This window comes from Mytilus edulis, chromosome 4 (genome assembly GCF_963676685.1).
Source record: "Mytilus edulis chromosome 4, xbMytEdul2.2, whole genome shotgun sequence".
Lineage (NCBI taxonomy): Eukaryota > Metazoa > Mollusca > Bivalvia > Mytilida > Mytilidae > Mytilus > Mytilus edulis.
In genome coordinates this window covers 77,718,334-77,731,863 of record NC_092347.1, presented here as the reverse complement: position 1 = coordinate 77,731,863, position 13,530 = coordinate 77,718,334, and the positions used below count along the sequence as shown (strand labels likewise).

At 30.9% G+C, this 13,530-nt stretch overlaps 1 protein-coding gene across 1 annotated transcript; it reads right to left on the bottom strand.

Moving 5' to 3' along the window:
• Positions 1 to 6,368: 6,368 nt before the first annotated feature.
• LOC139520584 (uncharacterized) lies at positions 6,369 to 9,343 on the bottom strand. The gene is made up of 2 exons (XM_071313375.1): positions 9,238 to 9,343; positions 6,369 to 8,366 (listed from the first exon to the last, which is right to left on the bottom strand). The coding sequence occupies exons 1-2, from the start codon at positions 9,240 to 9,242 to the stop codon at positions 6,647 to 6,649; spliced, it is 1,725 nt and encodes a 574-aa protein (XP_071169476.1). The 5' UTR covers positions 9,243 to 9,343; the 3' UTR covers positions 6,369 to 6,646.
• Positions 9,344 to 13,530: the final 4,187 nt, after the last annotated feature.

The window sequence follows — 13,530 nt, the reverse complement described above, 5'->3', positions numbered from 1 at the left end:
AAGTCATAACCTCATTGTTGACTGGCTAGAACTACTTACACCACTTGGCTACTGCGGCCCGAAGAAGGGACAATTTTTGGCATTGTAACGAATTGCTCATTGTTGAATATCTGTTTTTCTGTTCATTTTGTGTTATCACGTCAAAGATCACTAACAGAAATATATTATTCGACTGTGTTTTTATCAAATGTCAAGTATTAGAAATTTCATAGATAAAAAGATTGCATCATGCAACCCAAACCCTAATGGAGCAGATTGATTGCTATCAAATAGTAAATTCCGCATAACTATACACATCTTATCAATGAAGATTTCAACAAACTTATTAATGAAACTTATACTTATTGGTGGCTTTCGGCTATTATCTGCTCTTTGGTCGGGTTGATGTCTCTTTGACAATTTCCCCATTTCCTTTCTCCCTTTTATCAGATATTCGAGATATAAAATGAGATGTATTAATTTGTTTCTTGTGGTTGTGGTCAGTTATCCATGTCTTGCATGCAACAAATTTTCGCGTTTATCACTGCACGAACAAGTGTAATGCAAACTATGTCAATTTTGTTGGCTTATCTTCCATTTCGAGGTTAAAAAGTGTTAATTTGATTATCTGATCCAGCATCATGAGAAACTATCAAAACTGTGTTGATTTCAATGGCTTATATCAGAGCTTATATAATGAAATTGTATCGACTATATGTTTTATCATTGGTAACGATGTACATTCCGTTTATGCAACGGACGTTTATGTTAAGATTTCTTCAATAATAAGTATGTTCCTTTGAGTAGATTTCGGTGGTATATTTAAAGAAAATTCTTGATTATTTATCGACAATCTATCATCACGATAAGGGCAATTTAATATTTAAATGCAATTCTGACGGATTTTTACTGAGTTTGCTCCAGGAACATGTCTGCCATTTAACGATCATAATTGTTATCTATAGGAAAAGCTACAAACTGTCGATAAAATTAGTTTGCCGAAACATTAACATATATCATTTAGTAGAACATTAACAGCTCCAATCATCACAGCAGACTTTCAGTAAGCAAATATAAGAGTTGCAGCAAATATATTTGCAATCAAATTAACCAAACAACCATTTAATTACATAGGACAAGATTTTTTTGATAATGTTGTGTTGCAGTGTAGTGTAAAGAGTTGATAAGTCAAAACTGACAACGGAAGGGACCATCAAAAGCACGGATTTTTTGTAAAACATTCAAAAGAATGTTTTACACTCCAAAAAAATAGTTCAACTATGTTCACATTTTCTATTATAAAAGTTCTTTTATAGTATGTAGGGAACTAGTTAAAAGCACATACAAATTAGTTGTAGAACACTTAATAGAATACGAAACGACACGATTTCCGATCTATTCTAAATGGAGGACGACATTGTGTCCATTTTGCAAAATATTTTGAACCTTTCGGTCTTGAACTATATTGAGGTCTCCTGTAATAACATGACCATATGGGCCATATCTAAAACTCTACGATTCACTTTTTCAAGTTAGAGAAATATCATTTTTCTACATTGACGGCTGATGGTTCTGACGTATAATATAAAAAAACAGATAAACTCTGTTTTATGTATACGAAATCATATAAAGTTTTGTGTTATCAAAATAGGCATGTATAAAGATTTAAATGGTAGAGTCAATTAATATACTTGCTAATTTGATGAAAGCAATACATCTTTTAATACATTTAACTTTCAACAAGTGCCTTTTATGATCTTCGAGTTTATCAATTCGTGGGAACAGTCTATGGTGACAAAAATCTTTAACTGTACTCGAATATTCCTAGAATGGGCTGAAGAATGAGAGTGTTTCACAGTTCTTGAAAATATCATGTGATTTACTTATAGGTGGTTTACCCAGTTTACACATACTTGTATTTTATACGCCTGGTTTGTAGCCTTCACTTGTTTTCAATTAATTGATTTATGACTTTTGAAGACCAGTATACATCTGTTGCCTATATTCAAATCGATGAATTAAATTACGTTTGGCATGATATCTTTTATTATATTGTCCGTTATCACTAGAAGATGTTTAAGAGATGTTCTTTGGTCTAAGTATATTGTATTTAGACCCAAAACCTAAACCGTTCTTAGGCAACATTTTTGTTGCTAGGTTGTTGCATATCTAAGTTATTGTTAAACAAACAATTCTATTTTGAGTAATGCTATTTCTTATGAGAAAGCAATGCATAAGTGATAATTTGGCTATTTAATAAAACCTTTCTTTTACTGGAACAACAAAAATCATTGATTTGTCTAGTTTCTATACAAAGGCTACATTTATCAATGATTTATATATAAACGTTTTTGGGAAGGGGCTAAAACGCCCTTATCATACCTTGTCTTTAAAAAAGGTCGTACCTCCTCTATCCAAAATTTTATTTTACAGTGTAAAAATATTTGGAGAAATTATATCGAAATGATAGAAATGTATATAGACTGTCACTTTAATTATGGATAAGAGTGGTGAATAATACAGTCTTACACTTTCAGATCTAGACATACTAAATTTTGTCTTTTTCAAAGTGGACCAGATCACTACTTTACCTCATGTACAATTAGTATAGGCAGCTTTAAGATACCCGGACATGACAAACGTGAAACAATTCATTCGAGAAAAGAACTTCCCATAAATGATTTTAACTAACTACAATGATGGACAAAGGATTATATTTCCGATACGTAGTATTGATTTCCAATAATGAATACAAGTTAATGCTTACTTTTTATTTCCTTCTGCAAAATAGTTAAAACCCTGCAGTGCCCTCTAACACTTTGAATAGAAAATACTATATTATTACCGTTTGGACAATGAACAATGTGCAAAGTATAAATTGATTAAACCGTGTTTGCTTATTAATAACTTAAGTTACATTATACAATTGCACATCCGAGAAAAGGATCAAGCCAAGTAGCCCCAACAGAAGTTCAAGACAATTGTTTCATGGAAAAAACATTTTTAAGCGGAAGGTTTAACTAGTTATAAAACCAGCTTCAACCCAACAGTTTTTCGTAAAATGTCATGTATAAATTCAGGAATATGACAGTTATTAAGTCTTTTCACTTTTTTGTGAAAAGACTTATTGTTTTTCTTCTGATTATTATTATTTTTTTTTCCGCCACATTCTGAAATTTTTGTTTCGCAATATGTCGCTTAGATATTTTGTATATTGTATCGTATAGTTTATACGGTTTTAAATCTCACCCTGCTAAGACGAACAATTTTCTTTGTAAGAGTTATCTCCCTATTCACTGTTTATCATCTGTGTGCATCTCCTTTGTAACAGAAAAAGATAGCGACAAAATTCCTTTACAAATTGTTCGTTACATCCTCAGGAATTTTTGGCTAATTTGGATCGAAGCGATTCGATGACATTTTATAGGAGTTATCTACCTTTACAAAATAAATTTGTCGGTATGTTTTTTTAACTCATGAACAGTTAACCGTATAACCCTTGAATGTTTTTATTTGGGGCCCCTAGGTCCTAACTTAGAAAATGAGGTCAAGGTCAAAGGTCAAGGTCAAGTTCTCAATTGTGACTTTTGCTTGTTTTTGCATTTTCTCCCGACACTTTGAAAGATACATATAAAAGAACAAGTGCAAAATGTCTGCTTTATTGAAATGAAGATATGCTACATTTAGTCTTATACAATTTAATGGCATCTTATAGGAGTTGGTGCCCCTGAAATGTCATGATATGAGGTTATTTGATTATAACTTCAACTAAGTTCATTATAAAGGCATTTGACCTTTTACAAAAGGTTAGGTGACAAATGACCTTGAAAAATGACTACCGGAAGTGACCTTGAGAAAACCGGAAGTAGCCTTTTTTGCAATTTTTACATTTAAAAGTACTCAGAATCCATATATTTTGTCATATAGATACATAAACTGATTACTGACGACTAAAAACGACTTCCAACAAACCGGAAGTGACCAATTATCTCCCATTCTACATACAAAAGTATATAGAAACTATTTATTTTTGGAATCAGTGTGAAAGAAGCTATCATATGAGACCGGAAGTGACATTAATTTCACCGGAAGTAGCATATTATTTCCCTTATATCACTCAAAAGAATAATTAAACCATTATTAATCGCATCAGTATGAAGAAACTATCTTCTTATCCAAATTTCTTTGGTGTGGAAAGACTTTCAATTGTTCTCTGAACAATTGGTTTTTAATTATCAAATAATCTGTTTCTATGTATGTTGACGTTTTATTTTGTTTCAGTTCAGTGTTTACGTTGTTCTGTTTTTTTCCTCTTGTAGTTGAATTTCCTCGTTTTTAGTTTGTAACCCGAATTTATTTTCTTTAACCGATTTATGACTTTTGAAGTTTTATAACCCCTGTAATATGAACTGGTCGGTTATGACCTAAACAATAATTCCTAGAGTATCAATCTTTACGAATATATAACTTTTTTAATAAACGTTATTAGATTAACATAATACACAATTCAATAATGTTTCAGTATTTCAATATTTCAATCATTGTTCCGAAAGTACTACCAACAGACTATAACAATATACAATATTTGTATTCCATAACATAACAAACAGTAGTCGATTCTTTGGAATATTAATGTTAGCTGGGAAGGTTCAGAGTGAAAATGTGACCAAAAATGAACTGGAAAACACATTTAACAACACAACAATTAATCGATTTCTAACTGGAGAAAGGGGGGGGGGGGGTGGGCAAAATATCCTCCTATGCTATGGTTAGTGAATTATTCCTGTTACAATGCAGCTAGAAAAGCAGAAAACGTATTTTAATTACATGTTGTCAAAAGCAAAAATGGTAGAAGAAAAACCTTTGGGAGACATAAAGTCTCATGACAAGAATATATCTACACAGTTTTATTGTACCATAAGAAGCCGAATGTTGTTGTTCTTTTAAAAAAGACCAGAAGACAAGATGTTAACAAGTGCAAGACACCATCGGTATGATCTTAACCAATTAGAAAAAAACCCCGATACAATATAGTTCGAAGTAAAAGGCACTTGGATTACAAACGGGAATTAATTCATCCGAGAAGACCAAAAGCCTGATATAAGTTCAAATTTAAACCCCAAAAAGATATTAAAATAAATTATAAAAATCACTGTGCCACAGGATTCACATAGGGATATACAACTAAATGTGATGCACAAGCACAGCATTACTAAAAACTAAAAATGCTTTAAAGCACACAAGGAATTTTAAATATCTAAAAAACTAGTCCAATTCTACTATATTCATTAGCCTATTTAACTCAGGAACCTCATTGGCGGTTGTCTTATACCCTATTAATAAATCATCATAGATACCTGGATTAAAAAAATGTATTTAGGTCGAACGTGCGTTTCTTCGTACAAAGACTTATTAGTGACGCCTGATTACAAAAAAAGAAAAAGATCAAATAAAGTACGAAGTTGAAAAGCATTGAGGACCAAAAATCCTAAAAGTTTTGCCATATACGACTTACGTAATCTATTCTGAGGCAGAAAAACCTTTTAACTATTTCAAAAATGTAAAGTTTTGTAAAAAGTTAACTCATAATTATGACCATATCAATGAAAATTCATGTCAGAACAAAAGTGTTGGCTACTGGGCTAGTGATATCCTCGGAGGAATACAATTCCAGCAGTAATGGTTTCGACCCAGTGGTTGTAAATAAACTCATCATAGATACCTGGATCGAAATTTTGTAGTTGCGCCAGATGCGCGTTTCGTCTACAAAATCTATGAAAAACATGATGTTGATTGCACATCTATTAAAGTTTTAAGGGGCTCCTGGGTATAAATCTTTTTTTTCTAATATAGGATTTCCCTATATCATGTATATTTTTTTTTATAAATAAACTTTATTATATGCTTAAAAGAAAAATGAAATAATAAAAATGGGGTCACCGTGCATTTAAGCTCGCAATCTGCCTCTGGAAGAAGATTACAGTTTTTTTAATGTCCATTTATTCTGTTGAGATAATAGGAGAAATAGAGGTAATATCGAAATAAAAAAATAACCTAATTACAGAAATCGCTTAAATTTTACAATTATTTAGTTTATGTACAGCTTATTTGAAAACAATAATAAAAAATATAGGTCACCGATGAGTGAAAAAAGATGTTTCAAAATGAATGACTAAAAATGGCATTTTTGCACCAAAGGAAGATAATTTGGAGCTTTTTTTAATGATATAAACATTTTAAAAGTCTTGTGGGGCCAAACCGAATCGTTTTTGTGGTTGATTTTTGTACCATATCATAAAGTAATAACTAATAGTGTAATAAAATTTGTAATGACAAAATAAAGGTTTAATTTTTTGCTGAATTTTGTACCCACAAGCCACCTTAACTCGATTTTTTTCATTTCTTTGGTTTTATTTATATCAGACGGTGTATAGCTTTGCGTTGTGTATCTATAAGCAACATACGATGATCTTTTTATATTTTTTTTGTTTTTATGTCGTTTTATAATTGTGGTTTCATTAATATAAAACATATTTGTTCTTTTAATCATATAAGAAAACAACTTCTATTTTCAATTATCCAGCTTTTCAGTTTGATTCAAGTAAAGTTGACAATTTTGCATGGTTACAGTTTTCTGAAATTTACAATGTTTCGTTTTTGTTTTATTTTAACTGTTACTTTCATGATCATATTTGTACTTTTGGTGAAGAATGTAACGTCCTATTTCGGCAAACATATCGTTACCTCGCATAACACTCGCACGACTCTCCAATCCTGGAAATGGTTCAGGCCAAGGTACATGTACACTGTAAACGTCATCTAAAATCCAATTGAATTTCTTTGCTTGGGTTTTGAAATTCTCTTTAAACGACGGATGACAGGTTCGTTTTTGTGTATGACAGACAACTTGTAGCCGTGGTTCGATATGAACAGAATCAGGAAATTGTTCATATACTTTATAAGTTAAGAATAAAGCATTGAAATGCCAACTGTTAGTCTGAAAATGTTTTAGATTTTCTTTCCAATGTTCAATGAATTCGCTTTTGGGTTTTGACATCATAACTCCGACTTGAATTGTGTCTGGATAGTATGTCCAAGGTATTATATCGAAAGAGACAACGGCAGCATAACCTTTCATAATTAAATCATCAACAGGCTTCACCCATATAACATCCCAATCGGTGTAGATTCCACCATACCGTAGTAATATGTCACATCTTGTGACGTCACTAGCTGCTGCCAAAAATCTAATTTTATTTCCATAAACATACTGCGGCTTATGTCTGTAGACAAAAATAACACGTGGATCCTTTGATATATTTTGCATATAATACCCAGTAAGGATGACATCACCATGTATGTATAGTTTTTCAGGATTAAGAATGGTTAGAACACTTCTTAGACTTAAGTAGTTTTGAAATGGTAGATCACTTGTTCCATACCATATCATGTGGACAATCTTTGGCATTACACTTTCAGAATGAGTCTTTGCATCAATGTCAGAATGTTCGTACAATATTTGTTTTGCTAAACGAGCAAATGGCGATATCGAATTTATTACGTCTACTTGATTTAACGTTGGTACAATTAAACATTGTGAATTTCTACCAGTGTAAGTGTTTACATTTTCACACTTTATGCTATTGTTGAAAAAATAATTACTATGTTCTATCAAATAACGGCTTTTAAACCTAGTGAATGTAGCGCTTTTTCTTTCTGTAAATATGAAACTAAGTTTCTTCATTTTGTCAAATGCCAATGAGAATCGTCGTTTCCTAAATGACCTCAGTGAAGATGTAGGAAAAACATTATTGGAGAAATAAATACCCCCTTTTTCTTGAAGTTCTTGAAATATGTACCCTAGAGTACACTCCTCTTCACGGTCAGGGGTTCCTTCTACGGTTAACACGTAAAAACCTGGTATAGCATTCTTAAGAAGTCCAAGCCACATATTATAATCATTATATTTTTCCCGACGAAGGGAAGGGTCAGCCTTTTCACCGGTATTGATAACAGATTCAATATTATCATAAATTGTCGTTAGAACTATGATGTCCGGTTTTAATGTTCTCCATATCGTGAGGATACTGAGATAAACATTGAAAGGAATCGTGTATTTTTTACACCATGAAAAGTAGACAGTATTTGGAACGAAGTTACCTTCAAGATCTTCTGCAGCATCCATTTTATCGTAAATATAATTTTCTGGTGAAATATTTATTCCTTTGATCTTTCCCAAATATCTGTTCCTATCAAATGTAAATGATCTGTTATATTGTGTTTTGACTTTAAAAACGTTTCCAAACTTCGAATTATATAGGAAAAGAACGAAAAAACACAATAACAATATACAAATGACATATCTTAATGGAAAGCGGCATTGTTTTCTGAAACAAAATAAGTAAGTAATTATAAAGCACAAATAAACATTTTTGATTTTAAAACAGAGGTAATTTGACAGTAAAAAAAAACAGCTTCAGAAAATACTCGGTGACCTATTATTTTTATTATATTTTTGAACATATCGTGCACATTTTCATTTTAACTGGAGAGTATTTGGTTCGCTACCCTGTGATACAATTACCTAATATTCTTATATAAATATATCTCGTTTTAAAACTTGTCGTAGATGCAAAATATAGAATTGTCTCATTGGCACTCATACCACATCTTCTCATACTAGTATCTATTTATTGGAATAAAGGCTGTGACATTTTCTAGGACACTATTTCTTAAATAATAGGACATCTTTATACAGATGATATTCTGATAGATGGAATAGATTTAAAGATTTGAATTATATGACAACAAAAAATGGTCATCAAGCCCGAACTGATATATATTATAATTGCTTGGGTAATTTACGAATAAGTAAAAAATCCCCTTCCATAACAAACTAACGTGCACATTTTGGATGAAATATTTATCCCATGATTTTTCTCAAATATGGGTTCCTATATGATGTTAATGGTCTATGTTATTTTGTTTTGACTTCAACAATGTCTACCAACTTCGTATTATCAGTAAAAACAACTAAAATACATTACATCAAGAATTCGACCTGATCGGTTATGAATAATACAACCGATCGAGTACATGTTAAAGAATCAAAATCTACTTATGATACTAAATTAATTCCTTATGCTAGTATATCTCTTACAAAACTAAATAAATTTGATAAATATTATTTGCTATCGAACAATCTGATCTAAGCTGAGGAGTATTTGGTTTGCACCCTTGTGAAATAATTAAATTTACCTCATAGTCTTTCTTGCAAATCTCGTTTTAGAACTGGTGATGAAGGCCAACTATAAATTGTCTTCATCAACTAAGACTTTTATTCAGGTATTGAAACAAAAAACAGGTAAAAGAGCTCTGAAATACGCAATATATAAACGCAAGGTGTGCACTGAATTGGAATAATCGAACAATGAATATATAATGCTTAACATCTTTTCTTAATGTTATTACATGAATTCTTTCAAAAATAAATGTACATTTGTTTAAAAAGCACATTAGGTTAATGGTCTATTTTCTATTTTAGTGAAATAAATGAAATTGACAGTCTTAACATTCTATTCAAGCCAAATCTTTAACACCAATCTATAAATCTTTCCTTTCTAAAATATGTTCTTGTCACATTGTTTAATTTTGATTAGTATAAATTTATTATTGGGCCATTAACGTCTTTTTTGCTTTTATCAAACTGTTACCATGTTGGTAGTGAAAAATCTTGAAATGGCGTTTATGGTTTTACAACGTGACGATGTTACGCTATTTGTATTACAAAGAACATAATTTTCACTTTAATATGCATACACAAAAAAATAAAAGACAAAGAGAGGGATGCTGTGATTAATTTACATATTCATTAATTTACAAATTAATCAGGCAACATTTTCATCTAAATGAAAAATCTATGCACAAGGGGAAGATTATTGAGTTGGACAAAGTATTCGGTAGATTTTACGAACATTCTACAAAAATGTTGAACTATTTAATTTAAGCACGTATATCTACTTAATGAATTATTTTTTCACTTTTAGTTATTAATATAGTTTTGAAACATGCCAAATGTGTATGCAAAATATTAGCAGAATCTATGACCTAGCACATTTACTCTTTCCTGATGGTAGGGTATAGATTTGGTTTACTTTTATAAATTGTTACTTGGATGAAGAGTTGTCTCATTGTCTCATACCACATCTTCCTATATCTATTGATAACTCTTTTCACATGTAATGTGCATAAACAAATGAAACAAAATAAAATCTTTGTAACGAAAAACGAAAAATGAGACAAAACCCCTAAAAACGGTAAAAACCCCGATTTGGTATATTATAATTGTTAGGTATATGTTTAATAATCATGAATAGCATATAAAATCCCCTTCCGTACAACAACAAAAAAAAAAACAACGTGCTCACTTTTGAGAAAATTTATAACTAAAACTATGGCGAAGTGTTATATTTGCCTAACGTAGACACATACTAAAAGACTGAATCACTAAGACGTGACTGTTCCATGAAGAGGTCTGCAGCATTCACTTTTTCGTAAATACGATTTTCTGATGATATTTTTCTTCCTTGATCTTTCCCAAATATGTGTTCTTATCTTAAATAAATGGTCTGTGATATTGTGTTTTGACTTTTTAAAACGTTTTCGCAACTTTTTATTATCAATAAAACAACAAAAAGACATTACCTTATGCATTCGACCTGCTCGTTGTAAATAATACAACCGATTGAGTACATGTTAAAGATGAAAAATTAAGTTATGATACGAAATTATTTTCCTGTGCTATTATCTCTTTCAAAACTAAAACATTTTTATTTGATACTGCATAATTTGATCTTAGCTGGAGAGTATTTAGTTTGCACCCCTGAGAAATAATTAAATTTACCTCATAAAATTTAGAATGGTAATGGGGAATGTGTCAAAGAGACAACAACCCAACCATGGAGCAGACAACAGACAAAGGCCATCAATGGGTCTTCAATGTAGCGAGAAACTCATAGTCTTGCAAATCTCATAGTCTAAACTCTTGCAAATCTCGTTTTAGAACTTGAACTTGTCATGAAGGCAATTATATATGCATATATTATATAGGTGATTTCACAGATGTTATGAGAATTTTGTGTAAAATAACTGTGCTATGTTAACCTTGAACAAACAATAAAACATATAATGCCTTTATCTTTTTGTTTTAATGTTATTGCATGAATTCTTTCAAAAATAAATGTACATTTGTTTAAAAAGCACACTAGGTTAATGGTCTATTTTCTATTTTAGTGAAATCTTCAATACCAATATATAATTAATTGGTGAATTACAATTACCACAACGAACTTGCATTCAGGTTTAGGATTATACTTTTATAGTTTATTTTGATAATGATTTTTTTGGCGACTGTCATACAAGGGAGACTTTTGGCTAGTTATGAAACCAGGTTAAAGTCACAATGTTCTACATACAAAAATGCTGGTATCAAGTCAGGAATATGACTGTCAATGCGTTTGCTTTGCCTGAGCTTTTTGCCATTTAATATTACTTTCCGTTTTGAAATTTCCTCGGTGTTCAGTACTTTTGGGATTTTTCTTTTTGCATATTCCTGATTACCAAAATTGAATAAAGTTATCCTTAAGTTTCTATTATGAAATCCATATTGATATATATATATCCCTCGTTAATATATGTAGCTTATGTGTGTGTGTCTATTCTACATTTCCAAGAGGTAAAGGAGGAGGGTAAGATTTCACAAAACATGTTTAACCTCGCCGCAGCTCTCAAGTCAGGAGCTTCTGGCCTTTGTAAGTCTTTTATTGTTTTAAATTTTAGTTCATTTCTATGTCCATTTTTTTTAAAACTAGTACACGTTTTGTTTCAGAGGCAAGCTGAAGACCGCATCCGGATGCTGGATTTTTCTCGATGCATTGCAAATCAACTGGTGGTCCTCGGCTGTTTTGGTCGGGTCGTTGTCTCTATTGAAGTCAAGAATAAATATTTGATAGGTTGAAAAGTTGTAGTAATTCCAATTTTGTTTAATTGCTTAATTCTGGAAATTTCCCATAAATAATGGTCAAAATTATTATCGTACCTGTTTTAAAAAAAAATAGATGTGGCTGACCCTAAAACTACCGTGGCATTTTTTAAGTATTTCATGTTGAAAAATTCTTCACCTCGTTGCTAAATACAAGTTTGCTACACTGGAGTGAAAAGAATAATGTGTTGTCAGATGCACAATATGGTTTCCGTTATGAATTTTGAACAATTGATGCCGTCTTTGCTCTTTATTCTCTTATCACTATTTTTTTTAAGTTAGAATAAATTTTCATACTTTGCTTTGTAGCTGACCTGATAGAGCTTTTGGTGGTATCGTGCATTTCAAAGTTTGTCAAATGCGTAATAAATGGTAGGCTATTAATTGTCATTAAATCTATTTATAGCAAATTAAAAGCATGTGGAAAACTTGAGAAATATTTTCTTAATTCTTTTAATGTACAGTTGGTCTAATGCAAGGGGAATCCGTATCCCCTTTGCTGTATTCATTATATACCAATGATATGGAGATAGAACTTATAACACAAAATTATAAATCATGTGAACTTAAAATGTTAAATTTGTATTTGTTTATGTACGCTCACGATATTGTTATAAGTTATGAGTTTGTGTGTTGAGGAATTTTGATTTATTATACTGTTAAGTTTGCAATACCCAAAAGAAACTATCAGAACATGGTAAAAAGACTGTTTTAGCATATATGATAAAATACATGACGATTACTAGAGTCCTGAAAATTTGTTGCCATTTTGTTGTCATTATGTGATACTTACAAATATCGAAAAAGTTCATTTGTATTTTTCCAAACGTACTCTTGAAGTCAAAATGAGTGTTTTATTGTGTATTAGGTAGACTGTCAATGTCCATTGAATGGCAGTATAGGATGGTCAAAAATTGATTAAAATGTTGTGTACAAAAAATTGTATTTATAGAAGTATTGCTATGATGAGATGTATGAAAAAAGTTGTATTAAAAAAAATGATAAACAAAAAAGGTTTTGTAAAATTAGAAGTCTTTTATTTAGTTATTGATTTAACTATGTTTGGTTAAGCCAAAGTTTGTAAAGACATTTTACTACCACAATTAAAAGAAATATTGACCCCTTTTTTAGCTTATATTTCAAATAAGTATTTATTAACCAATATCACAATGCATCAAAGATAATACAGCGACTAGATATGAAATACTAGTACAATTTTTGTTAAAAATTTACTTTCCTTTGGTTTTTTTTTTATGCCGTGACAAATAGTACTCATTTTGATTTTCTACGAAACAACCAATGAAAATGAAAATGTGTAAGTTCCCATCGATTATGGTACAGGAAAAATACAGCGCATACGTCGACAACAAATATCTTTTAAAACGATGTTAGTTATGACATTTTACATTTGTCGACGGCTGCGCTCTATGTTTCCTTGTCCTACATATGGGTGAAATCTGGCCTATTTTGTCAAATTTCGCAAAAATCTCTAATCTAAACCTATTTAGGAT